Source organism: Glycine soja, chromosome 5, assembly GCF_004193775.1.
Source record: "Glycine soja cultivar W05 chromosome 5, ASM419377v2, whole genome shotgun sequence".
Taxonomy (NCBI): Eukaryota; Viridiplantae; Streptophyta; class Magnoliopsida; order Fabales; family Fabaceae; genus Glycine; species Glycine soja.
The window spans coordinates 38,549,375-38,577,257 of record NC_041006.1 but is presented as its reverse complement, the minus strand read 5'-3'; the positions used below and the strand labels follow the sequence as shown (position 1 = coordinate 38,577,257).

The 27,883-nt window shown below is 31.3% G+C and overlaps 5 protein-coding genes across 8 annotated transcripts; 4 read left to right on the top strand and 1 right to left on the bottom strand.

Annotated features, from left to right (window-relative positions):
• Positions 1-2,146: 2,146 nt before the first annotated feature.
• On the top strand, positions 2,147-7,723 carry LOC114413111 (UDP-N-acetylglucosamine transporter ROCK1-like). Of its 2 annotated transcripts, none has more exons than XM_028377320.1 (7): positions 2,147-2,390; positions 4,289-4,337; positions 4,456-4,682; positions 5,578-5,776; positions 5,865-6,008; positions 6,720-6,794; positions 7,331-7,723. In XM_028377320.1, the coding sequence occupies exons 1-7, from the start codon at positions 2,272-2,274 to the stop codon at positions 7,490-7,492; spliced, it is 975 nt and encodes a 324-aa protein (XP_028233121.1). In that variant the 5' UTR covers positions 2,147-2,271; the 3' UTR covers positions 7,493-7,723. The 2 variants fall into 2 exon arrangements, with proteins under 2 accessions (XP_028233121.1, XP_028233123.1); XM_028377322.1 differs by lacking the exon at positions 2,147-2,390 and adding an exon at positions 4,006-4,134.
• Positions 7,724-10,060: 2,337 nt separating this feature from the next.
• Positions 10,061-10,396, top strand: LOC114411376 (50S ribosomal protein L23-like). The gene has a single exon (XM_028375077.1). It carries the CDS (start codon positions 10,061-10,063, stop codon positions 10,394-10,396), a length of 336 nt encoding a protein of 111 aa, XP_028230878.1.
• Positions 10,397-11,399: 1,003 nt separating this feature from the next.
• LOC114413110 (BTB/POZ domain-containing protein DOT3-like) lies at positions 11,400-15,800 on the bottom strand. 3 transcript variants are annotated; one of them, XR_003666865.1, is made up of 7 exons: positions 15,529-15,800; positions 15,216-15,285; positions 13,605-14,503; positions 13,143-13,419; positions 12,914-13,042; positions 12,151-12,328; positions 11,908-12,018 (listed from the first exon to the last, which is right to left on the bottom strand). XR_003666865.1 is itself a non-coding variant. In XM_028377319.1 (6 exons), exons 1-6 carry the CDS (start codon positions 15,666-15,668, stop codon positions 11,641-11,643), a joined length of 1,890 nt encoding a protein of 629 aa, XP_028233120.1. In that variant the 5' UTR covers positions 15,669-15,793; the 3' UTR covers positions 11,400-11,640. The 3 variants fall into 3 exon arrangements, 2 of the variants coding, with proteins under 2 accessions (XP_028233120.1, XP_028233119.1); XM_028377319.1 differs by lacking the exon at positions 12,151-12,328 and having other exon boundaries at positions 11,400-12,018; positions 13,143-13,416; positions 15,529-15,793; XM_028377318.1 differs by lacking the exon at positions 12,151-12,328 and having other exon boundaries at positions 11,400-12,018; positions 15,529-15,792.
• A 2,738-nt stretch (positions 15,801-18,538) lies between these two features.
• Positions 18,539-18,994, top strand: LOC114411375 (syntaxin-112-like). Its single transcript, XM_028375076.1, has one exon. The coding sequence runs from the start codon at positions 18,539-18,541 to the stop codon at positions 18,992-18,994; it is 456 nt and encodes a 151-aa protein (XP_028230877.1).
• A 2,983-nt stretch (positions 18,995-21,977) lies between these two features.
• LOC114413108 (ras-related protein RABH1e) lies at positions 21,978-24,981 on the top strand. Its single transcript, XM_028377317.1, has 6 exons — positions 21,978-22,225; positions 23,172-23,242; positions 23,401-23,489; positions 23,867-23,978; positions 24,336-24,426; positions 24,615-24,981. The coding sequence occupies exons 1-6, from the start codon at positions 22,109-22,111 to the stop codon at positions 24,756-24,758; spliced, it is 624 nt and encodes a 207-aa protein (XP_028233118.1). The 5' UTR covers positions 21,978-22,108; the 3' UTR covers positions 24,759-24,981.
• Positions 24,982-27,883: the final 2,902 nt, after the last annotated feature.

Below are 27,883 nucleotides of genomic sequence, written 5' to 3'. Positions count from 1 at the left end.
GAATGGTACGAACCTATTATCGACCACAAAGGAAAAAAAAATTAAAAAGAAATTTAATTTTAATCATAACCATAATTGGCTACCTATGTATGATAAGACATTGTTGACTTTTGTAACAAAATTAATTATTAATAAATACTCAAAGGAAAAAAGTTAGATATATTTTTTTAAGTGTTGTTTATTCTATTAGACAATTAGAACTGTGGTCTAAAGAGAAAAAAAAAAATAGAACTGGAGTTTCACTTTGATAGTTTTCCTAACAAAAGTTTGCATAAAAAAAGGTTAGACAAATTATCAAGATGAAAATGTAATTCTCATTGTATAATAGCTCCAAAGATAGTGATATGTCAAAAAAAGAAATTATAAGCAAGTGGTTTGTAATTTACTATTTTTTAAATTCAGTTTTATTACAATTTTTGTGTTTTTATATAATTAAAATGCATCCAGAGTATAATTTTTTATATATTCATTCAATTATAAATTGTTACTATGTATCATAAATATGTATCATAAATTTATTAACTCTCATAATAATTACCCTAAAAATCATTAAAAGGATAATATTTTATTAATTGACTATATATGTAAGCATCACAATTAAACTCTAATTCCATACTAAGAAAAGGTTGGTATTGCTTACTTTATACAATCACGACTATGAAATTCATTATTTTTTTAAAAAAACTTGGTAGATTTATATTACACAGTCACCTGTTAAATTTAGAATATGGTTACAGTGCAAATAATTTCTGATTATTTGATAGTGTAAATAATGCATAAATTTTTAATTATAACCTTTTCCCATGGAAGTACGAAAAACGTGACATAGGTTTCAAATAAATAAAACGTGACATTGGTTGTGCCGGGAATCTATACGTTCAAAATTCAAACGACGTGTTCTAATTTGCAGACAAAAATGAGTACGTTACTATTTTTTCGGTGTCTTGATCTCCATGCACATGGAACAAAAATGAGTACGTTACTATTACATCTCATTGCTAAAGGAAGTTAGGAATTGTGATTGTATGTTTCAATTGACTTTTTGATTATGGATTTGGAAGTTCATGGAGGAGTTACTAATTTGTAAAATTCTTAATTTTGTTGGTTAAGAAATGAACTTTCATGGTTATAATCCTATTCTTTATGAAGTCTTTTTTTTTTGTGCAAAACATAACTTATTTTTAGTTGAAATAGTCTCAACCTAATCTTCTTATTTAGGAACGAAATTTGATATTTATCCAAAAAAATATTAAAACTTTATAATATCTTTATTTTATTATGGATACTATTATTACTATATGTAAATAAGTATAATTAATAATTAAAATGCTTTCAAATGTTGACAGTTCTAATAATGTAGAATATTTGTTCACACTTATTATGATAGATAAACAATTATAAGTATTAGAAATATATTAGATGAATTAAAATTTAAAGATATGATTAATTAATCATTATTATTTAGAGAAATAACAAATGCTTTATTACTTGATATAATATATATATATATATATATATATATATTAAATTATAACATTAAACTTATACAATGATAAAGAAATAGATAAATAATAATATTATAGAGATAGACTTCTTTGTCTTGTCTCACATTCAGAAGCAAATAATTTTATTATTATTATATAGTAAAAAAATACTTTTTTGTGTGTAAAAGTATTAATGCTAGGACTTTGATCTCATGCACATAATTCAAATTTCAATCACTAGATCGACCCAAATGTATAAGGAAAAATAAAGAAATTTCATAATTATATTATTCATATGTACGTATATTTTCTTGAAGGGATGTTTGGTAGATAATTTTTTTTCTAAAAATCTTAAAGGAAATTTATGATTCTTGATAATGAATTTTAACCCCCACAAAAACATTCTCAAGTGATACAAACATCTAACTTTTTCGAGTGAAAGAAAAATTTTAATTATATATTTTATATGAAACATATAAGACAAACCAAACATTCTCGACTTTTTCATATATGAAAAAACTTTTCCCAAACGTCCCATGATGATAATTAAATCTGTAGAGATTTTTTTTTTAATTCGATGGTTTATTGCAAAAATATTAAATATCAAACATGCTCAATTCGTTCGTCTCCTGGAATAGGCAACGACGTCGTTTTATAGCAGGCGTGGCAAGTACGTATGACTTATATGAGTCGTCGTTTTCTTTGCGGCCGTTACATGGAGTGAGTATCTTGTTGTGTTCTATATTCATTCACCGTCAAATCGGAGGAATTAGAATCAAAGCCCTGAATGGCGCCACCGCCGCCATCTCAGGGTCTGGGGATGAATAATGCAAGGATTCACTTCTTTTCCATTCTCCTCGCTCTCCAATACGGAGCTCAACCTTTGATCTCCCAACGCTTCATCAGGTTTTCATTTTTCAGCCTTCACGGTTTCAATTCTATACTTTTCTTCTCGATTCACGATACGGTTGTAAATTGTAATTGTAGTTACCGTTGGTTACTGCCCAACCGTTTATTATATTTTTTTAGAGTAAAATAAAAAGTCCTGGACCTGGGATTTAGTTATCTTTTTTTTTATTAAGCATAGAAAATATTCGCTATTTTAATTATCGTTAGCAGGATTAATTATTTTCCGTTTGATCTATGCTGTGATTGTTGCAGTAAGATTGGTAAGTAGTATTACTTGGTGGTTTAGGATCACGAGATTGACATAATTGAACAAGCTACGCTAAATATTTTAACTATATCAAAGTTGGCAATGGTGGCACTGTGGAGGGTATGCAATCCCACTGGAAAAAAAAAATTAAAACAAAGGAAAAGAACAAGAGTCTCTAAGCAGTAGAAGAAATCCACTTGATCAAATATAAAGTATAAGGAATAAAAGGCCTCTGAGAAATCAGCATTCAGCTCTTGAATGCATCCTTTCCTTTTGTATTGATTCTTAGACATATGAATTTGAAGGCCTACTTAGGAATGGTGCATGGCTTTGTCTGGAAGCAGGGATTCTAGAAATCCATTTAGATTTAGCTGCATTATTTTCACCTTGTTTTGCATGTCACACACATACACTTGTACACATAAAATTCAAGATAGACATGATCGGAAAGTGGGAATTCAGATGAAGATCAGTTTAAGTTACTGGTGTCCTTGTTGGATAAAATGCAGCTACAATCCTTGATAAGAAAATCAATGGTTGAGGTTGTGATGAAATATATACACATATATAGCATTATGAAGTTGTTAAAATTCTTAACTGCTGTTTTCTAAGTAATGGTTTTAACTCACTTATCCTCTAAAGTGCACTTTCCTCACATTAGAGGAGCTAAATCAATCCTTATTTATTATTTTAGTTTCTGATAATGTTACAAATATCTGTAGGATTATCCATGCAGTTATTCTTACTCTAAATAGCACAACATGTTACATGGTGATGTTTTAAGCATAGCCCTTTCCTGGTTTGGTCATATGCATTTAGCCTAGAATTGATTTTATGAAAACTAAGTTGGCTATTTTGCCATCTATTTTTTAAGATTTCAATTTACTTCTTTCTCCTTGTGCATGGTTCCAGTACCAGCAACTGTTCCTTCAGTCATTTATGCATGGTTATTCTTATAGAAGGCCAAAATCAAAAATTATAAAGGCACAAATGTTTCGAAAGTCAGCATTAGTCATTATCCACTATCTTGTATCCTATTCTTATTACATCCCATTTTCATCCATATTGGCACAAAAATTTGAAATGAAAAAAAAAATTGCATATCCAGGCTGGCATATCTGATTGTGTATCCAACATGGATATGATGTTGATAGGTGGAGGAAAGGTGTATGTTAGCTGTCAGTTAGTTAGGATAGCTAGGATAACTAACTATTAATTAGTTATAACTAACTGTTAGATAGTTAGAACTAACTGTTAGTTGGTTAAGAAAATATAAATAGTCTATTAGAGGGGAATTAGAGGGATTAGGGAGAGAATTTGGGAAGTGGAGGGTGGTGAGACCTCGAAACTCATCTGTACTCCGTTTTGGGTGCACTATTATAATAATACACACATTCTTTGCCTCTGTTTCTGGTCCAGTTCTATCAGATGTTAACTCCAATATTGTATTGTATGATAATCGTTATGAATCATCTGCTTCCTCTTTTAACTAAGGTTAAAATAAATATGTTCATGTGATTAGTGGATTTTAAATTGTAACATCTTTTAAGTCATTTATTTCCTTGTGCATTAAACCATAAATTGATATGATGATTGTAAATGACCATGTGAAGCGTGTCTTATAACCTATTTTCCCCACTTCCTGCAGACATGAAGTTATTGTGACTTCATCTGTTTTGACATGTGAGCTTGCAAAGGTAAATCTTGAACTGTTCTATATAGTTTTGGCATGCCTAATTATAAAACCTGTACTACAGCGTACTTTTCTTATTCTTTAATGGGATCTTTCATCTCTCTCTGTAATCTGCCTTTTAGGTTATATGTGCAGTGTTTTTCATGGCTAAAGATGGTAGTTTGAGGAAAGTGTATAAAGAGTGGACTTTGGTTGGTGCGTTGACTGCATTAGGACTTCCTGCAGCTATATATGCATTGCAAAATAGTTTGCTGCAAATTTCTTTCAAGAATATTGATTCACTCACATTCTCAATGCTGAATCAGACAAAAATATTTTTCACTGCATTCTTTACATATTTCATATTGAGGTATGTTGCTATAATTACAACGATTAATATTTCTGCTATTTTTGACAAACCCATTCATGCATGTTTGTGAAAGAGGATATGCCAAATTGTTATCTATGTTAAGCAAATGGTTTCACTCTAGAGCTGTTGTTTCTGTATAAAAAAACTCAAAACTAAAAGTAATCTATTCTGCAAACTATATTGGGGTTGAGTAGGCTGTTTTCTTTGAACCTACTTATATTCTTGCAGTCTGTGATTTGGGGGTTGGTCATTGACATGCACTTGGTGTTTTCCGGAACCTTCAAACTATATTGTTAGGTTTGATGTATTTCACTCACTGTTTTTATTTTTAGGTGTTTTGGATATGCTGATTTCTTGTTCTGTTGTTTGGGTGTTTCTGCAACAGTTTCAGAGGGTGATTATTGGGAGACTCTTCTGAGAGGCTTTTCTTCTCTTCTTCTCTTACTGGATGGATTTCTGCATTAATTCTTTATGCTTTGTTTGGGTTCAGATTTTTTTCTTTTCTTTGCTGTGTTTGGATGGTTCAACGTCTTTTATTTTGCTTGGTTTCTTTTTGTTCTTCGTGGTAGCTTTGGTTAGAATGGGTTGTGTTTATTTGTGTTGTTCTGCTACTTTAACAAACTAAAGCTTAGTGTTATAAGGCTAGCTTGAGGGGGATGTTAATAAATTAGTGTTATAAGGTTATTAGTCTTATAGTTGGTGGGCTTGACCTTATAATAGTACTAATAGTACTTGACCTAATTGTTAGCATAAATAGGAATATTGGGTTAGGGGTTTGTAACAGATTACATCCATAATCATATTTTCATCAACTGTTAGCCACCAGTATCGCTTTTCCTTCTCTAACCTATAATCCTAACACTGTACACTAGGCATCTGATAATGGTTTGTGCAGGCAAAAACAATCGATTGAGCAAATTGGAGCCTTGTTCTTGTTAATAGTTGCGGCAGTTCTTTTAAGTGTCGGCGAAGGCTCTAGCAAAGGTTCTGCTAGTGGCAATGCTGATCAAATTTTATTCTATGGAATAATTCCTGTATTAGTTTCTTCAGTGCTCTCTGGACTGGCTTCATCCTTGTGTCAGTGGGCCTCACAGGTTACCAGAACTTTCAATTTTCTGTTCAATATTATAATTCCTTGATTGATCGATATTAATATTTATCTATTGATTCCTTCTATCACAGGTTAAGAAACACTCATCATACTTGATGACTATAGAAATGTCTATTGTTGGAAGTCTATGTTTGCTTGCCAGTACTTTGAAATCTCCAGATGGAGAAGCTATGAGACAACATGGGTTTTTCTATGGTTGGACTCCTCTTACTTTGGTAATGTTCTTACTGCTGTTTGACTTCTGTGATATAACTCTTAGAACTGTTAGATATGTTGTCATGCAGCCAACACATAGATATATAAAAGGGTAAACTATATTTTTAGTCCCTAAACTTTTTAGAACTTATGTTTTTAATCCCTGAATTTTTTGTTGTTTTTTGTCCCTGGACTTTCTTTCAATCCTTACTATTAGTCCCTAAACTTTTTTTCCTTCCTTACTTTTAATCCTTTTAAGGGACTAAAAGTAAGGAGGAGAAAAAAAATTAAGGAACTTAAAGTAAAGATGATAAAAAAGTTGAAGGACTAAAAATAGATAAAAAAAGTTCGGGGACTATAAACAAAAATTATAAAAAGTATAAGGACTAAAAAGATAATACACTCTATATAAAATTGAAAGGTTCAAATTTTGATATTCTGACCTCTGCCAAACATATGCATATACATGTAAATTTGGACCTATACTTTTTCATGGATTGTTAACAGTTATTTATTTTTTTTGTTGGGGAATGGGGGTTTGATTAATTCCGTACATTCTAGTTGATGCTAAATTTGTAATTAACTGCAATAGAGAGTTGTGAGTATGATAATTACTTGCAAATTCATAATATGAACTTTTTAGTGCCTTGTTCTGGCTGTTTTTATCCATATGCAAGAGTTATTTTGTCTTTAATGGATAGATATTGATGCACATTAACTTTTAATCACAGATCCCAGTAATTTTCAATGCCCTTGGTGGAATTCTTGTTGGTTTAGTTACAAGCCATGCTGGTGGTGTTAGAAAGGTAAGTTTAACTTTGTGAACCATTACTGAATTACTTTTAGGATGCACTTTCCTCAGATGACAGATAAAATGGTGAATGGTGATCAGATGTTAGTCAGTCCTTATTGCTAGTTTACAATTTCCATACATCACGTAATAATCTGGAGGTTAATTGGATGAAACATATTACATGCATTTGTTTTTTCATGGTTTTGGAAGATTTAATCTAAATTCTAACATGCACTATTAATGTTGATTAAGAGAAAATTATTATTGCACCTTATCGGTGGAGCAGTAGGGGCAGTTACTGCACAAACTTTTGGTACTTAGTAATTAGGAGTTGCCGGACATGATGAAAATTCTTTCATAGGGAATATTAGGGTTAAAAATTCTTCACATTTTCTGTTTTGTACAAATGTACTTACAGTGGCATTCATTCAATGAAATTGCTGGACATGATGAAAATTCTTTCGTAGGGAATATTAGGGTTAAAAATTCTTCACATTTTCTGTTTTGTACGAATGTACTTACAGTGGCATTCATTCAATGAAATTGCAGGGGTTTGTCATTGTTTCTGCTTTACTCATTACAGCATTGCTACAGTTTATTTTCGATGGAAAACCACCTTCATTGTATTGCCTTGTGGCTCTTCCACTAGTGGTCACTAGCATTTCAATATACCAGAAATACCCCTACCAGGTTAAGAAGAAGGAGTCATAGAATCTGACCATGGGGAATTTATTTCATTCGTTCCCCCTGAAACTACTTTGTTTTCTTATCCAGAATATATTAGCATATTGTAAATGATAGAACATAGAAGGCAAGCATTCTTTTCGATGTCTTGTGGATCTCAATAGAATTAGGATGTTATACAGAGCTCTTTTTTTTTTAATACTCTGGAATCTTTAAATGATCAATTATTGTGTGGATTACAGGGTTTTCAATTTGATATTTATATCGTAGGAGACAATGATCACCAATGATTCACTCAGAAAAATATTTATCTATTGTCATTTAATCCTTTATCTCTGATGAACTGAAGCATTAGGATAATTTTTTTTCTTTTACTTGAATAGAACAACATGGTGTCTCTCTTCGAACAGGACCATATGTTGTTATTCAAGAACATGAGAAAGGCCATAAATGTAACATCATTGGATACACACGACATCAATTCAATTCTCATCACATTAAAGAGAGAGACACTGCCTTCCGATTACTAATGACTAATGAGCTGAAAAACAGCTTTTGCATCTTTAGGGACCTCATGTTTTGAATAACTTGACATCAAAACATTGCAAACAAACTGAAACATGTCTTCCATATCCCACCTTCAGGGTCAATCACTACAAAAATTAAAAAAAAAAAGGAAAGAAAAGAAAGAAAATTAATTTACACATCTATTTATTACCAATCAAAATTTATAAAAAAATAAAATTCATTTTTATCTAATCTCTAAAATCAATTATAAAAAGATATTACTAAATCATATGTAAGTGAATAATACTTTTTGGTACAATATGTAAGTGAATAATATAAGTTATGTTGTTTTTTCCCACTTATTTTAACTTTCTATATAGATTTTGTAGAATTAAATAATTTTCATTGATTACAATTCAATTTCTTTTTATAAAAAATAGTTTGATAATATAAGAGAACGGGTAAACAAAAGGTTGTTGCAACTAAGAAATAATACTTCACTTAGGTTTTTTATAATTCTTATAAATTTTAGATACTCGGAAATTCAATAAAGTACATTCAAAAGACACTTGATCTTAAAATCTACCAAAATAAATGTACCATCTTAATATCAAAAGTTTAATAAGGTTGTTGCAACAAAGAAATAACACTTCACTTAGGAGAACATGATCAATGTTTAATAAGAACATTTCTTATTTATATATAGATTGTTAGTTTTAGTTATGTAGAAGTTTTACTTGATTAGATTTAATTTATTTTTTAAATTTTAAATTGTCATCAACTTTCTCAACTCAATTTTTATTTTAGATTTTCATCAACTTTATTTAATTGTATAACATACATTTTAAATAGTTTTTTCATTTTTTTAATTCACAAAAAAACACAATTTTATGAATGGAGGTAATTTTAGCTAGAATGATTTTCATGGTTTGGACAAATATTAAAACATAGTTGGGAATGTTTGAAATTACTAGGGAAAAATCATGAGTTATGAGTGGCTGTTAGCCAAAATATAATTAACAAAATTATTATGAGGGCTTTCTTATCTTTGTATTCATTAATGTTAGTTCTTTTTTATGGAAATATTTTAAAAAATAATAATAATTACAAAATATAATCTATTTATTTTTTCATTATGAACATCTCTTATTAAAATTATGCGTATATCTAAAATGCATTTATAAAGATTTTTTTAAAAACACAAATGAATTTTAAATGACATATATAGTTTATATATACATATATATACATACATATATATATATATATATATACTAACTTATATTTAGATAAAAACTAAAAAAAACTGAAAAAAATACATGGAAAAATACAATACAATAATATAAAAATTTGTGAAGTCTAAATTTAATATATATGCAGGACACGTGTTATTTCACCCGTAAGTTTCTTAAAAGTCATGTTAACTTTGATTTTGAATTGGTTGACCATATAAATTTTTTATATTAACAGCATTTCTTGGTACTATTTTTACTCTTTCAATCATTTATGAATTATCTTAAAGATAGTAAATTAGCTTTCAACAAATAACAGTAATAGAAAAAGTTGGTAAACGCATCGTAAACCTATAAATTAGAAATTATCCCATAATTGACTTTTAAATGTTTGATGAGAGTGTGGATTTAAATTTAAATTAAATTTAAAAAATAGAAATATCTTATCCAAATAAAATAAGCTTATAAAAATATTTTTTGCGGTAGTAAAAATATTTTTATTTTTAATTTCTTCACTGTACTCTCTTAAAAAAAATCATTCTCTATACAAATTTAAGAAAATAAATACAAACAAAATAAAGAGAGAGACCAAAAACAGGTTGCGGTGGCATTGATGAAATTTGCTTCTCTAATATCCTTTTCTGGACTATTGTTCATTTAGTTTGTGATAGTTTATGTTAATATTTAATTTTATAATTTTCAAAGGACAATATGAGAACAACTAGAAAAGGAACAACACATAAGAGGGTTTTGATAGGTACAGGGCAGAGGAAGAGGGTTTTGATCTTTGGCAGGGTTTAAGGAAGCGCGGAGACCGTTGTCTTCAAAGAAGTGTTCACTGTTCAAATCAAAATCGATGGCACACATCACAAACCTTCCCATGACGCCACTGATGCCCAGCACTTCCTCAAACGACATCAAAGAAATCGCGTTTAAGACTGCTCCTTCAGCTTCCAAGGTTGAAATCAAGCGCTTCCTAGAAACCTTCTACGGCTTCGAGGTCGAAAAGGTGCGAACTTTGAACATGAAGGGCAAGAAGAAGCGTTACGCGGGATCGTTGGTCGCAAAACCCGATTACAAGAAGGCCTACGTCACCCTCAAGAAACCACTTTCGTTCTCTCAGGATCCTTACCACTTTCGTTCTACCGTAGAAGACAAGAAGAAAGAGAAGATGTTGACCACTCACTGCTAGCTGTTTAGTTTTGGGGGGTTGAGTATTCTCTTGTCAATTGTTTTGTTCACTCTTTTTTTTTTTTTGGTTCCATTTGGGCATAAAAAACATAGGATGTTAAAGTGGTTTATTGGAGTTTATCGATTAATGGCGATTGTGCTGTATAAGGACTTAAAAAGGATCTGTAATGTTGGCTGCAATATCATGGTTTGCAATGAAATCACAACAGTGACCATAATTTAAAATCAGATGATGATTTTTTTTTTAACTTTTGATATCTTGGGACTAACTTGATGTGAAACACACACAACAGAATCAAATAAAACCATGCTCAGTTTGAGAAAGAAATAGTTCTACTGTTTAGAAATGCTCAATTGCTCATAGGGAATGATATTTTAGCTAATTGACTGTTGACATAAACTTATCTCTGTAGTTCTGCAGCACTCTGTGCTTGTTCTAGGAAGTGAGACCAATTGCTCTTCGATTATAAACTCTTCTCTATGCATTGTGTCAAGTGCCAACCCTTTATATTCGAAATGATAAATTAACTTATTTATCTTAAAAAATGAATATGAATTAATATAATTCATTTCACCCATGTATGAATAGTAATAATAATGTAAAACCCAGAATTTGAGTTTGGAAGTTTGTAGGCTGGGTGCAGTTTTGTTATTTAGTGCTTACCATAAACATAAAAATCTTGTCACTATAAACAGTATGGCTATGATTCCAAGAATCTTTATCTTGAAATGACCAAGTACTTCACTGATAGAAGGAACATGTTAATCGCCAAACCAGCGTAAGCAAACACCCTTAAGTAAAATTTGATTGTGAATTCTATAAATTAGCAGCATATTTCCTTTAATTTGAACTCACAGATATTGTTTCCTCTCAAGTTGCATTTTTCTGCAATGCTAGAGCATTTTGTTTTCCCTTCATGTGCATCTTTTATGGTTCATTGCTAAACTTATAAGTTATTAGTTGGTGTCCTATCAACTGTACGTTCTTAGGGGCCATGAGCTTGTATCAGTAATCTAGTCACATTTCCATTTTCTTTTCAGGTATGTATACAGTATACTTGTATTGCTTTATTTGGGAGTCTTTGTTTCTATATGGAAAGCTACAGCCTACAAGAAACTTTTCTCTTTGAAGTCAACAATATCTTAAGATACAAAATTTAATCTATATGCTACATATAAAGAATGGCTAGCTGGGTGTTTTTACTACAGGACTTTTTATGCTGAAACTTGAAAAATGAAATACTTTTAAGACATGGAGAGCCTTCTTCTAGGGTTTAGTCTACGTAGAATGGTGTTTGGTGACTTGGGTGCATCCTGTCTGTCTCCAATTTCAACTCCTGCTGGTTTTGTATGTAAGGAGTTCTTAATCTTCCGCCAATTTAAACTCCAGCCTGATGAATTCTTTGGCTTGTTGCTTAACTTTTCATACTCCTGTTGTAATTCACAATAGTCATTCTGCAGTTCTACCATTTGGGACTTTACATTCTCAAGTTCTGCTTTGAGTGCCTTAATGTCCATAGTTGCAGATGTATGGTTTCCCTCTTGTTCAGATTGGATTCCAATTTGTGCTGGCTCTTTCTCATGCATTGCTGCCCTCATCTTTACTTGCTCTGAAAATAGAATCTGCATGTTGTGTGTACTTTCATTCAGGATTTCAGTTGGCAGCTTTTATGCCAAATCATCATTCTACTCATTTAGCTCTAAAAATGCTATGTAATTTTAACTATAATTTCTTGTGCTACCTCACTGTCTTACATGGGATGCATATTATGTGAACCAGTTCCTCGACACTGTTCTGTAGAATTCAATTTTCATATTAAAAGTGGACTTGGAAAATATTTGATTCTTTCTGTTGAGTCTCCCCACATGATGATTGTCATATCTCAACATTTCTGGTCTTTAAACTTCTCTCTTCTAAACCAATTATGCTTTACTGCAATTTTAAGAGAAATTTTATTTTTAAATCATTATAGGTTAGTAAAACACAATCTTTGTCACATAAAAAAAAAGCCTTTGTGTATAGAGGAAATAATTTGTAGAGTTTACTGTCAACTATTTTCCATTGGGATAGGATTGTTTTTCTGGCCTTTCCTTTGGCATGTGGCTTCAGGGAGGGATTGATTTGGGGAGCATTTCTGTTTTGTTTTCATTTTTCTGCTTATGAGGAGGATTAGTATTATCCTACTTATATTAAAAAATTTCCATTCACCTATAGATTCTTTTAGTATTTAAGGTTTTCCTATTGAATGTAAAAGTAAAAGGTTTGTGAAGCTACAATTATTAATATAATGAATAATATAATTTATCCTAAATTGGTTCTAATGTTTAACTTGACTACTGTGTTTGTAGAACAGATGCTGCTAAATCTGAATTGTGAATTCTGCTATATAATCATCACATCAAGTTTTTCTTTTTTGTTGGTGGAATCTGAAATTGTCAAAACTGTTGTTAATGGTCATCTGTTAATTTATCATGTATAAAGCTGAAAAAGTTTGATTCCAGAGATTGCAAACTTTACCTGGACAACAGTTCTTAGGGGCAATCTCTCATTCTGTGCAGCATGAAGGCATGCATCAAGTGAGAGTTTTTCACAGTTCATGATTTTGCACAGTCTTTTACGGTCATGCTCGGTCAGTGAAGCATGGGTCTGGAGAGATGTCAATATCAGAATGTCAAAACTTTGTTTTATTTGCCTTTAGTTAAAACGGGAAACTGAATCACAAGAAAATAAGAATTTAAACGATGACCTTGAGGTAGGTGTCAATGGCTCTATATAGGCCATCATCATATGATCGAGTATTTTCTGGTAGAAATTCGGCAAAAACTTGGAACTTGGTAATTGAAAGATTTGGATCTCTTGCAATTTCAGCTAGGTAATTGTCCAAGAGTCTACTAATATTGAATTTCCTAGTCTTCTGTTGCTGTTGAATCTGCTGTTGTTCATGCATCAAGAAGTATTCCACAATTCGTTGCACTACATCTATGTCTAGCATGGTGCATTCTTCAGATGAAATAGTCATGCTACTAATGAGGGAAAAGAATAGAAAAAGACAAAAGATAGATATTAGTGTCATTAGTCGTTTTCATAACTCTTGGGTTCTTTTTTTTCAAAAAAAAAATTGGTTTAGAGGGCTGTGAAGTTAAATTTGACCTTGGCATTAATGCCAATTCCAACATGTGAAAAAAAAGGAGAATTGTTACATACTCACATGACCGTTTTTCCTTGATCTCCATTTTGATATCTTGGAATTAGAAGATCACTCACCTCAGCATCTTCCAACACCAAACTCACTCTCTTTTCAAGGTCTGTTGTGAGAGCTGGTGATACAGAATACATCATGGCCATCTTTAACATCTGCAACATGAACTTACATGAGACTGCATCTTGCTGAGGAGGAATAATGCTTATTAGGCTTTCAATAATTGTCTTTTGCTCCTTGCTGTGTCCACTGCTTTCTTTCTTCTTCCCACTAAAAATACTGAACTGTAGGTTACACTTTTCATGCCCATATCCTCTAAGCCCTTCTAACTCCACCTCCATTCCTGGCAGCCATCCCTTGGCATATTGTATGATACATTTACCAATGGTCTCTGGTTTGGTTCCCTTTGCCCTTATTGCAGAAATGATCTGCATAAAATGGTCAATGCCGAAGGCTGCCACATCATTGAACCACCAGCTTTCTTGATTAGGTGTCGCATCCTCGCTTGTGAGCTCATCTTTAGAAGCTTTCCATGCAATGGAATCACAGCATCTTCTTACAATTTGGAGGTTTTCAGCCCACGGAGATAGGTTTTCACAAGATTTCAGAACAGTGATAGTGTCTTTCCATGAAGAAAGCACAACAAAGGTGAGGAAAGCTTCACTCTTAGAAATGAGATTTCCATCTTCTAGTTCTTCAGTCATCTCTAGGAACTCTGATGCACATCTTAGTGCAGCTATGTTATCTGGGCTGAAGTCTATAGGGAGGCCATAACAGAACTTTAGAATTGTTTCAAATGTTTCAGATCCACCTGGGAAGTTTTCGAGCTTGAGCACATTGCCAGAATTTGAGATCAAAGGCTGAATTTCCAATTGTCCTATGTAACCGCACTTTGATATCAAGGGGTACTGTTGTTACAAAAAAAAAGTGACCAACGTGCGTAATGATGTTACAGCAAAAGAGCTATCGTACAAAATGATTAAGACACGAGTTGCTGAGCTGTTTGGTTTCTTTTATTTTTATTACAAAAATTAAACGTTATTTTAATTATATTTCTTGTTTTTAGTTTTTGTTTAAGGAAATAGTAGAAGCAGTGCTTTGCCATTTTCACCATTTCCTCCACGAGATCTTAAAAAAAGAAATAAAATAAAAATAGTGCTACATTTTTTTTATAATTATCAGTGAAAACATATAAATTGAAAATGATATTAGAAAAAAATAACAAATATGAAATACCCCGTTAGTTTGCCCATGTTTTCTGCTGTTCTGTTTTCAGGACTCTTAAACCTTCTCTAAAGTTTTGTGCTTTCTATCTCGAGTAACTTTCTTTACCCTATCCCAAAAGGTAAAAAGCACGTACACACACCACAAAGAAAAGGAATGTGCCGTTCTTATGCTCCCTGTGATAAAACTATGTTCTACACCAGTCAGTGTCACTCATTGAGATAAGAGTCTGGTAAAAAGACAGTGTTATGACTTATGATGTTATCGATTTCCTGTGCTCTATATATTCCCCGCTGATGATTGTTTGGAAATATGTTAAGAAACCATTTCAGAGGGAGAAGTCAATAATTTTCTACATTTACAAGGCTTTAAATATGTCAAAGAGTTTGTCTACACCTTGTGAACATTATAAGTGGTTTCCTGGACTTGAATTGAAAAGTCCGTTGGGATTTGTGGAGCAATGAACCTGCACAGGACCAAACCAGAAAAGAAACAAAAAAAGAAGAAAAAGAAAACACATACACATAAGTGGTAGGTAGAATTTAGGAAAAAATGGAAACCAGGAAGAGAAAATAAGAGGGCTGGGGGGAGTACCATAACCATACTTGGTTAGACATGCGAATTCGAATTCATTTAGACATGTAGATATTGTTATTATTACTGAAATTTTAGCTGCCTAATCTACAAAAAGATCCTATTCTAGAAGTACCATGAATGTTCTCCTTTGAAGCTATCAGCTATTGCGATGAATTTGTTGGGAAATAGAATGCTTTTGTCTGAAACTTTATCACTTCCATCAGTGTGACTCCCGTAGTCTTGTTGTGCTTGCCCTACTTGAAGGGACTTCATGGTGATAGTTTAGCTAATTGCAGTAAACTTGGGATAGAGTAGACATTCCATTTTGATGACTAAATGATGCAAAGGGACAATGGTATAAGACCCGCGATGTTGTCTAAATTTAATGCTGGAAATTGATTCTGTGGTCAGTGTAGGGCTGTAGTTAATACGGTTGGTGACTTGTTTCTTTCCTTATTGGTTATCAACTTTAATAACATTCTGTTGTTGTGTAGAAATAATAACCGTGTGAATGTTTCAGGCCCAATATGCATACGGTGCATGGTTTTGTTAACGTCGCTTTATTTTATTTGAATTTTCTCTTTAATAAAAAATCTATTTCTTGTATTATAAATTTGGGTACCCGGAGTCTTATTACAATTTTTTTTATTAGGTTTACATTTCCTTGTATTTTTACCCCCACCATGACCATGCATAAAGAAGATTTTAATTTTAAGATCAAATATTAATTTTAAAAGTATTAAAAATAGTTTTATATGATTTCAGAAAAAAAAAAATTATAAGACATTTATCTCCTTTCTTCTACCCTCACCCCTCCAATCATTTTTACCTATTTTATTTGGGGGTCAAAATCATTGTAAAATCTATCTGATTATTAAGAAGGATTTGGGCCATTATTTGTCCCCCTTCAACCTTACATAGTGTGACCGATTTGGCGACTTGTGGCTTATAGGCATTGTACGTCTATTTGGCATTTATGGCAACTCGAAAATTCATGATTTTTTAGTTTTTTGGAAAATATAACGTACACAAATCGTAATTTAGTGATGAGTATAAAATTCTTTACTTAGTACACAGTTGCGAAAGTATGTTTTCTGAATCACAAGCCCTTTTGTTCTTGAAATGAGAAACACAAACATATGAGATATTCAAGCTTCTGGATTAGAGAAAATCAGTTATTACAAAAATAGAGAGGCTTATCTCAAAACAAAACAAAAAAGGCTACAGAATTTCATCTACTTTGATCTTTAGATTTAAATTCGTTAATAATTTATTCACACCTCCTCCTGGAAATTCGATCTCTGATCCCTTACAAATACTTGCTTGTAAAGGGCTTTACTAGCTAGTAAACAGGAGGGATAAAAAATTAAATTAAGTTGCACCGTTGCGTGCGTCAAACTACAATTTAGTTCCCCCAAAACAAATGACTAATCCCTCAAAGATTCATTTAAGGATTGACCTTGTTTTTTTATATACATAGTCAGAAATCAAATTCATGACTATAAGGGAAAAAGGTTATACACCAGTAATGTCATACCATATTGGTATCTAGAGGTTCCAATTTGCACAATTAAAATATGGGTGATCAAGATTACATACTTATAATACTTTGGGGATGAAAAGTGCAATTAAATCCAAGTTTTATTATTAATATATAAGTTTTCAAAGAACTTACATTTTTCAAAAAGCTATAAAACACTAAACTGAGTTGAGATGACTGGAAGTATAACTTGAATTCTTTCTCAAAATACATAAAGTCTCAAAATACATAAAGTCTAATTGTAAAACTTGAACTTGTATAATCAGTTTCCGATCAGACCAGATTAATGAGACGACTGGGTCATGTTGGATATCGTTTATGCAGTAGAACATTATTTTAAATAGTTTAAACATTTTCAAAACAACTAAAGGTTGATTTGGTCATTATGGGCACACCTTGTGTTCCATCTAGCCCAGTTAATAAAATTTTCATTAGCCTTTTAAAAAAAATTAGACAATATGCAATTATATGAATATTCCAAAAAAAAAAAAATTAAACCAACGAGACCCAATCATTTCAGTTATCGAAACTGACTTGAGTATAGATTTCATCATTTGAAATTCAATGACTTGTTATCAAATTATCAATTAAGCTTGTCTTCCTTTATACACACACCATATGACATCAATTCAATTCAGATGCCTTTGATTCAGAAGATAGAATTATAGAGAATACAAATATAAGATAAATTTTTGAATTAAAGTAAAATATATATAAATGTGATGTTGATATATGTATAATTAGTATCAATTAAGATTATATAAAATATATTTTCCCTTTAAAAATCAAGAAATAAATGAACAAATATTTGAATATTAATTTAGTCTTAATTTCCTTTTTATATCTTTCTCTAGTTTTAGGTTAATTTCTCTAGCTCTAATTTTGGCTTTGTAACGTTTGCTGCTTTTCATTGAGGGATCATTAGCACTCAAGAAAAAAGTGACCAAATTGCTTTCCTCAAGGTTCAATCACAGTATCACACTATTCTCTTCTTCACACATTCACGTTTCCTATTTTTTAAAAGTTTTGCCACTTTGAAACTGCACAATAACTTTTCAGGTTTTATATTTCTTTGTTCAACAGTGTAAAATCTCTCGAAATTTTCTGTGGATGGAAGAATAAAAGAATCCATTTTCAACATTCCATTCTTTACATTTTTTTTTTTCCTTTTCTTTTATGCTTTGAACACGGTGCTTCTCTTGTCTTCCTTTTATCATCGTTGACTCTCTTATATATGTTCCATTGATCACTTGGGACTATTGTTTCATAACAAAAACTTGCGTCCAATGAGAAATTAACTCATTGTCCAAAAGGGTGTGCTTCAATGCTTCATTTTCTTCCCCTGAAAACCCACAAGTATTCCACTTTCTCGCTTTATATCTCAAAAGTTCTCATGAAAAATTATATGGTCCAGAACCACATTTCCATGATTCCAACCAATTTTCATGTAACCAAATTTTATTAGTTCTTTCTTGTGTAAATTGAATTGAAAACCTTGGTTAAGCATTAGGTAGAAGTTGACCGAGACCATAGACCACAATAATTCCTTATGTTCTCATTCCATTCATTCAGGGTTTTGTTGGTTTTGCAGAATTTTGCAAAGATGAATGATTTGATGACAAAATCGTTCCAAAGTTACGCCGAACTGAAGAAACAGGCTGAGAAGGACAATCTTGAAGATTCTCATGACATTGAAGCAGGGAAACTCAACAACCCCACGGATTACCATAACCTCTCACAGTTCTTCCAAGAAGTTGAAGCAATCAAGGTTGAAATGGAAGAGGTCGCTACCCTCTTATTCGACCTTTTGCAACTGCATGAAGAGACAAAGTGCACTGACAGTGCAAAAGTCCTACGTGGCCTAAGAGACCGCATGGTGTCTGACATGGTTACCTTGTTTTGCAAGGCAAGGATCATCAATTCAAGGTTCGAGGTTCTTGACCAATCCAACATAACCAATCACACTTTATCAGAATCCTGTAAAGAAGGAATCCAAATTGATGACCAGAATGTCTGTCACAAATCGTTTTGTTGGCCAGGATCGTGTGGCCAGTGTTGATAACTATGCCAATCAAATGAAGAGGAAGAACACCACCACATAATGGTTCTGTTGGGTTCTTGTTGTGGTGATGCTGTTGATTGTGTTTCTTTACTGGGGGAGAAATTTGGAGGGGGTGGTTTAGAGTTTGGAGGTTGTGAAGCCACTTTCATTTCCCCTTTAACGTTTCAATGGTTATTGGATTGTTGGGAACAGTTTAATTGATTCAAATTTGTTCACGAGAACTAGAATTTACTGATGAATAAGTGTTGATTGTGACTTTTGCCTAATGGTTATGGGAACAGTTTAATTAATTCGAATTTGTCCTAGTTAACATTATTGACTATTTTTAATCGATTTTGACATGACTGTATCTCACATTTTTTAGTTCTTTGAACTCCGAAGTTTTCTTTGTTGGATTGGGTTCATTCTATCATTTAAATTTTGTGTAACAAAAAATAAAATGTTTATATAAAAAATTAGTATTATAAAAATAATATTCTTCTAAGCATGAGAGTTTTTAATGAGAAGAAAGATATGCACTTAGATTACAACATAATTTTATAGTGTTATTCAATTAGAAATTATAATTTATGATAAGTTTTATAAAATTATTTTAAAAGTTATATCAATAATAATTTTGTGATTAAATGTTAATCTAAAATTATTTTATACTATCAATTTATCATTATTAATACTATTAAAAAAACATATTTTTATGGTGATTTTTTAACACATTCAAATATGATTTTGAACAATCTTTGAAGCCAATCTCGTGGAAAGTTAAACACTTTTTATGATAATTCTTAAAAAATTATTTTAGCAAAGTTACCATTTTAAAACGATTTAAAAAAAATGAGAATTTTAAAACTGTTTTTCAAAAACCACCTTAGAAAATAGACTTTCTAAATCTTAGAATGTAAATGTTTTAAGACGATTTTAGAATGTTTTTAAAAAAAAAAAATTAAAATATTAAAGATTTCAAAACAGTTTTTTTAATAATTGTCTTGTATATTTTTTAAAATGATTTTTCAAAGAATCATCTTAAAATGTCTTTTTTTAAAAAAAATAAAATAAAATAATACATGCATGTATATGTTTATACATGCATAAATTCATAAATAATAATAAATCCCTAATGACCCAACTTAAATCTTACAGAAAAAAGTTCCAGTATTAGGTGGGATTTGGGATACTTGATAATATAGAAATAGAGAGGAAGGTTTTAAGCCAAAACAATATTGTTAGGTGGGATTTGGAAGTACTTTTTGCCGGGTAGCAGTGGCACACACGGTGCACGACCAATTAATTAATATTAATTATTTGTTGTTATAAATATTTGAAATTTGTAATTAATTTTATTTATTTATATTTTTAATCATTCAATTATTTCTTTTTCTTATTTATACTCCCTCTCAAATCATATATAAACAAAAATAAATAATTTCACACTAATTAAAAAATTAAAATTAAGTTAGTTGACATACTAATTTCAAGTAAAAACAATATTTTTAAAATATTTTTTATTATAACTTGTTATCATAAATATAAAATAATCATATTTAAATGAATGATGTTTTAGGAATAATGTAATCAAATAAGAATAAAATTAATTATATTTAAGTTGAAGATAATTTTTTACTTGTATAATATTTAAAATGTGAGTGTACTGTGCACCATTAATTGTTCCAATTCCTAACCAAAGTTGACAACCAAAATCAGCAAAATGGGCAACGTGACCATTACAAGCATATTACATAAATAAAATTAGTATTTGGAAAGGTGAAGTTCATCAACAAGCAATTATAAAACTGAAAGTCATCAACATGTACATAAACATGGTGTCTAATATTTCCAATTATATATATAATATGGTTTAACTCACATGCATGCATGATTTTATTTACTTTCCATTACCACCATATGATCCTGACCCTGTATATGAACTTGCTTCAGAACCTGAGCCTGAGCCAGCGCTAGATCCTGGATGAGATCCTGCCTAGGAACCATCTTCAGAACCTGCTCCAGAGCCTGACCATGATGAAGAAGAAGAGTCAGAACTTGAATAAGATGAAAAACTATACAATTGAGCAGTGTAACCTGCAGATCAATCTATTCAATTTTATTTTTTTTTATATTAAAAGCCATCTAATGCGATCGAAGTATTTCCCCATCTATGCTTAACGAAGATGGCACAAGATCTATGTTTTTTCCCCAAAGTAGAGAATTTTTTAAACAATGGATAATGACAAATTATGGGGAAATAACAAACAGGAACCCGGTGTTCATTATAGAGCAAGTATAACTAAAAACAAAGCAAATTAAGTTGTTATAAATTCAAAACAATTATGATTTTTTTTCGTGTCACAATAATGTTTCATCACACTTCCAGTAAAAATAATCATAAATTTGGGCAATTTGCCCTTTCTTTAGACACTAGTACATTTAAAATAAGTTTCCAACCATACAGAACTCCCCAAAAAATCACATGAAAAGATTACAGAAGGGAGGATGGGAGAATGTTGAAAAATAAAGACTTGCAAACAATACATTGACCTCAAAATAATCATTCATCCAACACATATGGAGCATGAATTTGATCCTGCTGACTCTAAGCTGCAATGTATAAATAATAATGATATTAATTTTAACGAAAAGCACCTCAAAAAATAGGACACAATTTAAACTATACCAGTATTTGCTACAGGTTCTTTTAAACTATACCAACACAATTTAATCTTCATATTTGAAAAAGATATTTATATTGAAGACTTAAGGACAAAAATATCTTATAACATGCCAAAAATGTGTTCCCAAAACAAGAGAGCAGGATTGTATTCCCCATGTATATAACTAGAGCAAAATCTTACACTAATCTGTCTTGGTTTTGGAGGGAGGATACATATATTGACATAAGATAAAATAAAATAGGTGCATGGTACAAATTAGAAAGTTCGCGTGACGCGGTTTTCTAATCCCCTATATATATATAAAACGCATTGCACTCGACATTACGTTAAATTTGGTCGTCCTCTCTTTCTCTCTCTTTTTTCATCTGAATTTTGTTGTGAGAAGAGAATTTAGGAGATTCAGATCTGCGTTGCGTTGGGTATCTTAGAGGAGAAAAAGTGAGAAATGGCGACGGTGTCCCCTCTCGCCAAATACAAGCTCGTTTTCTTGGGCGATCAATCCGTTGGCAAAACCAGCATCATCACCCGCTTCATGTACGACAAATTCGACACCACCTACCAGGTCACATTCATTCTCAATCTCAATCTCATTTTCAATTTCTTTTTCATTTGCCGTTGATCTCTCTATTTACGACATGCATTTTATTTATGCATGTGCTTTCGCTCACGTGAATCAATCTGTGATGACGGCATGATATAAATATATATATATATATATATATATATATATATATATATATAATTTTAATTGGTGACTTTATTTGGGAAATGAGTTCCACAATAAGTTTTGATGTAATTTGAATTTGTTAAGACGTTTTGATCAACGATAATTAGGACTTGGGAGGATCAAGAGGAGATAGAAAAATGTGCTCTGTCATATACTTTTGCTCTGAATTTTGTGGCTATCGGATGAAAAAAATTGAGGGATGAGTTTTTTCTTGTGTTGAAACTTATCCCTCAATTTTTTAGGGGAAGCTAAAGTGGTAGCTAGGAATAGAACCGTTTGTTTGAAAACTCTTTGTGACATTATCAATTCTGGGCTCAGCATTCATGTTTTGAGTTGGCGAAATGCTAGAATGGGAAGAATTTTAGTCATTGAGAAGGGCTTCACTCCAGATCCACATTGTGTTGGTTTTTAAGAGGCTTGTTTTATTAGATTTCTGATTGCTTGTAATGCTTCTTGTTTAGGGAAATGATTGGTATGTATACACTCCATGGGTGTATACACCTAGTGAAAGTTAGGAAATTGAAGAGAGAAAAGAAAGACGTGACCTGAAATGAAGAGAGAAATAGAGAGAAAAATGAAGTGGAAACACTTTGTAGGTGTGTGTATGAAGGTGTATGAATATCATTATTGTCTTGTTTGTATTAGCCATCATATAAAATTACTTAAAATGGACATGGAATCTTGTTTTCTTGGTATATTTTTTTATTCCATCAACGATTCACAATTTTTATGCTTCCTGCTGCTAGACTGCTGACAAAATTTTTTGTTATGTAAATTTCAGGCAACTATTGGTATTGACTTTTTGTCAAAAACAATGTACCTTGAAGATAGAACTGTTCGCCTGCAGCTTTGGTAGGATGACTCCTCTTCAAATCATAAATACAAGCTCAGTCTATTTATATTTGTTTATTTATTTTTCAACAATTATATTAGAGTACACATTGCTGGTACGCCTTATAGGCACTCTTTATTCTTACAATTTCTGAGCTTAGTATATGTTAACTTCACAGGGATACTGCAGGGCAAGAAAGATTTAGAAGTCTCATTCCAAGCTACATAAGAGATTCTTCTGTTGCGGTTATAGTATATGATGTTGCTAGTGAGTTTTATAAGTTATACCAATTTCATTATCTAATAATTGACAGGATTTTTCTGGATCTTTATCAATTTTCTCATGACATAACTTTTCCAAATTATTTGACCAAGTAACTCAAAAAACGGTTTTGTAGTGCATGAAGACTTATGTGAGTGACTGTTCTGATCTTATTTTCTAAGACACATTATGTTATTAGATTCATCTCCCTCCCTGTTTGTGTGCGTGCTTGCTTGCACTCATGCCTGTTCTCTTATGTTTTATTTTTATCTTAACTGTGTTTGCATGTGTATTTGGAAGTGCTTTAGTTCTCATTTTTCACAACTAATCAAAATTAACAGAAATTTATAATTATTTAACCTGGGTAAGGTGTTCTTATGCAGACAGGCAATCATTTCTGAACACTAACAAGTGGGTTGAGGAGGTTCGTACAGAACGTGGCAGTGATGTTATTATTGTATTGGTTGGAAACAAAACTGATCTTGTAGATAAGAGGTGAGTGCTAATTTGGTTTACATGATTCTGTTTAATATATAGAAAAGTTAAATTCTTATTGTTTTGTTAAGCGGATGTTTTAGTGTTTTTTATTATCATAATGGGGTTTCCATATTATGTTTTGATCCTTCTATTTTAGTGTTTACATGTTCTGTTTCATCCGAAAACTGTAAAATTCTGGTAGACTAAATATAGTTTTAAGATGGCTTAAAATTCATCTCAAAAACTTTGCATGCATTAGTAGTTACAAAGAGCAGAAATTCGTTTACCAAGCGGCTTGCCCTTTGCGTTTGTTATTCGCATATTGTGATTTTACTCTGAAGTTTTTTTTACAAGGCCATTTTGATACTTAAACAGGCAAGTTTCAATAGAGGAAGGAGATGCAAAGTCCCGTGAGTTCGGAATCATGTTCATAGAAACCAGTGCAAAAGCAGGCTTCAATATCAAGGTGAAAATTAGTGAATTCTGCATTCATCCCAATATTTTTATTTATTAGAGCAATCTCCTATATGATGCCCGTGACCATGATATATCAGATTTTCAAATTGATGATCTGCTATTGTGGTTTCTCAACTTCATCTTCCTTCACATGTTGGCTCTTGTGTACTTAATGCTTTCTGTCAATCCAAATTGCAGCCTTTGTTTCGTAAGATTGCTGCTGCCTTGCCAGGGATGGAAACTCTTTCTTCTACAAAGCAGGAAGACATGGTCGATGTAAATTTAAAACCCACGGTGAATTCATCCCAGACAGAGCAACAAGGAGGAGGTTGCTCATGCTAGAGAAGAATATTCTCAAAACAGCCAATAATTTGTTCACTGATATAATTCTGGGATTGGCTGCTTAAATGGAAGGAATGATGGAGCTGAAGGAAAAGTGCTTTCATATCAATGATCCTTCAGTTTTTGGGTGAGGGGGACAAATTGCAGTATAATGGTTTTGATGTACGACACAAATATTGATAGTTAATATAAAATATTATTGTATGTTTTTAAGAAATTCTAATATTGGATCATGTTATTTTGATAAAATTCTTTTTTTAAAAGATTATTAATTGAGTGGAGCTTTTAATAGTACAACACTTTTATTTAATGACGAGTCTACTATTATTATGTTTGGATGGATTAAAAGAAAGGTTTGTTGATTTAAAAGAAAAACTAGAACAGTATCCTGAAAAAGTGGTCCTAAACCAAGAAAAAGGCTTGATAAAGAAATTGAAAAAATAGTAATTTGTTTTCCATTTGGGCTAGTGAGATGAAATTTGAGGTCACTTATAGTATGTTTAGCGATAAATTCATAGTCAACATAGATCCATGTTGTAACTATAATTATTGGGAGTTGGAAGATATATGTAGACGTTATGTATTGACAGCAATAAGCACGAGGGGAGTTGGAAGATATACGTAGACATTATGTGTTGACAGCAATATGCACGAGGGGATGATCATCAGTATTATTTGGTGGACACATCAGCCTTGAAGTCTTTGTAAGTGTCACTGCCTTTTTAGATTAGAGTAACAACTCACCTAAAGAACCACCCAATTTTAGATGTGGACCAATTTTCTTATAACTATATCAGATATCATGATTTTTCATTAATCATAACTTATGTCTTATTGGTGAATACTTGTGGATCTCATTATAAAAAAAATGGAACAGTATACAAGGTATGAAATTAAAAAGTTCATAAAAGTTGTCAAAATATACGTATATACTTAGACAAACGACTTAGGTATTTCCAACACTTGTTTGGTCTAGTTAGATTGTTCGAAAGATTTTTCTTTTTACGAACAAACGTTAATGTGTTAGTTAGAATGTTCGAAAGATTAAAAACAAAAATCTTCAAGAGGAGGCATTTTTCTTTTTAGATACAAAAGATTAATGTGTTTTTTTTATATATATAATAAAATAGGCAAAGAGATATGGGCGTCATTTAAATATAACTAAAAGTTGTTTACCACCAAAATAACTTGTTTTAAATTGAATGGAGATTTATACTTAAATAATAATAAAAATACCAACAATATAGAGTTGTCAAAGTTTTATATTGCATATCTTCTTAATTAAACATTTTGTGTCTTGGTTACGTAAAGGGGCACAATGCCCCGATAAAAAAAAGAAAGCTACGTGTGACAACCCTATGAAGGAAAGAGATACCAACCAACTACATTCTGAAGGAGAGCACCATGAGTCACGACCAGGAGGTGGCTGTTCCAGCAGGTGAAAGCCTAATTATGTGCATGTCGTGAGAAAGATAAGTCAAGTATTTCACAACTCAAAAAAAAAAAAACAAATTGAAAAATGCCAAGATGTCAAACGCCTTGGATAAGAATACGATCGACAATACTTTTCCGGAATAGAAACTAAAATTATATATGTTTGTTTGATCGACCATGTTAAAACTTTAGTTCAGACTTTAGACAACAGAAAATGGTATTTTTTTTTCAATTAATAGACAGAAAACATATAATACGTCGTGTGTTTTGTTTCAGGTTTCGCTTTCTTCGATGTGAATAATACATGCCTTATATATATTACTTTTCTCGGTTCTTTTTATCCACTAATAAACTACATTTTTGTTTATTTATTTATATATCTTTTTAATTATACCATTATCAATATCTAGCTAATTCTTAAATACTTTTATACTCATCATAAATGAGAAAGAAATAATACTCTTTAGCAGCTACAAATAATTTTAACATCAACGAAAATTACTAATTTATATATATCTTTGACCTACAGATCAGGCTATTCAATGCGCGGGAGGAAGTCCAAACTAAATGTTAAACAAGAACACTGAAAATAACAAGATAGACGAGTCGGAGTACACGACACAACCCACAAAGCCCATTTATGACAAGTACTTAAGAACTGGCAATCCTTTTATTGATGTTTTAATACGGTATTTTCAATTTTTGGCTTTTCAGGTGTTGCCCTCAGCTGCCATTAGCTATTTTGTTTACGAGTTCATGAAGATAGTTCTCAAAGTAGAATCAACATAGATGATTATATATATTTGATCTTTGAAGATGGGAGTTTCTCCTCATTTCCTTAATCATGGTCACCTTTGTTTTTTTGTGTGTTGGAATGTTATTATATGCGGGGGAATCGAGGGTGTCTCACACAAACAATTTAATGGTATGTTTCTGTTGTATTTTACTGATTTTATGTTTACTTAATAATAATCCGAAGAAAGGAAAAGGAATGGGGCTCAAAAAAATTTGATGCTTGGCTAATTAGACTTGAATTTTCCTTCATGAAGCAAATCCTAAAAACCATTATAATAGTTTTTTTTTATCTTTCTCTTTCCGACATAATATTGTGTCAAATCTTGTACGTAATTGGATATAGAACCTATTATTTTATAACAAACTTTTAAAATTAAAAAAAAAATTGACAAATTGATTTTTTAAGTTATGCAAATAAAGTATATATATTATCATGTGTGTTTGAAGAAATATTGATAACGGGTGTGTTTGCTTTGGCAGTTTGAATTGTTTACCCTTTAATTTTCACGCCGACGGAAAAAAAATGACACAGAAGCTATAATATGTGTGGATCATTGGCTTCAAACGTATCTAAGAAAATAATTTTGAATTTTAATTTTTATTAAAATTGATTTTAAAGTGATATAATTTATGTTTTAATATTAAAAAAATATGATTAATATTTAAATATTTTTATTATAAAAACAAGTTAATAGTAATACTTAGTATATAATCTTTTAAGTGACACAAAAATTATTTCAATTAAAAATTAATTATTTTCATAAAACTATTCCCTAACAAGTGTAAAAGTTTACTTAAAATAACAATAACTAGTATATTAACGTGATTTTAGAAAATCCAGCATGAATAAAAAACATTAAATTTAGAATATTCATCTCTAAACAATTTCTTTTTTG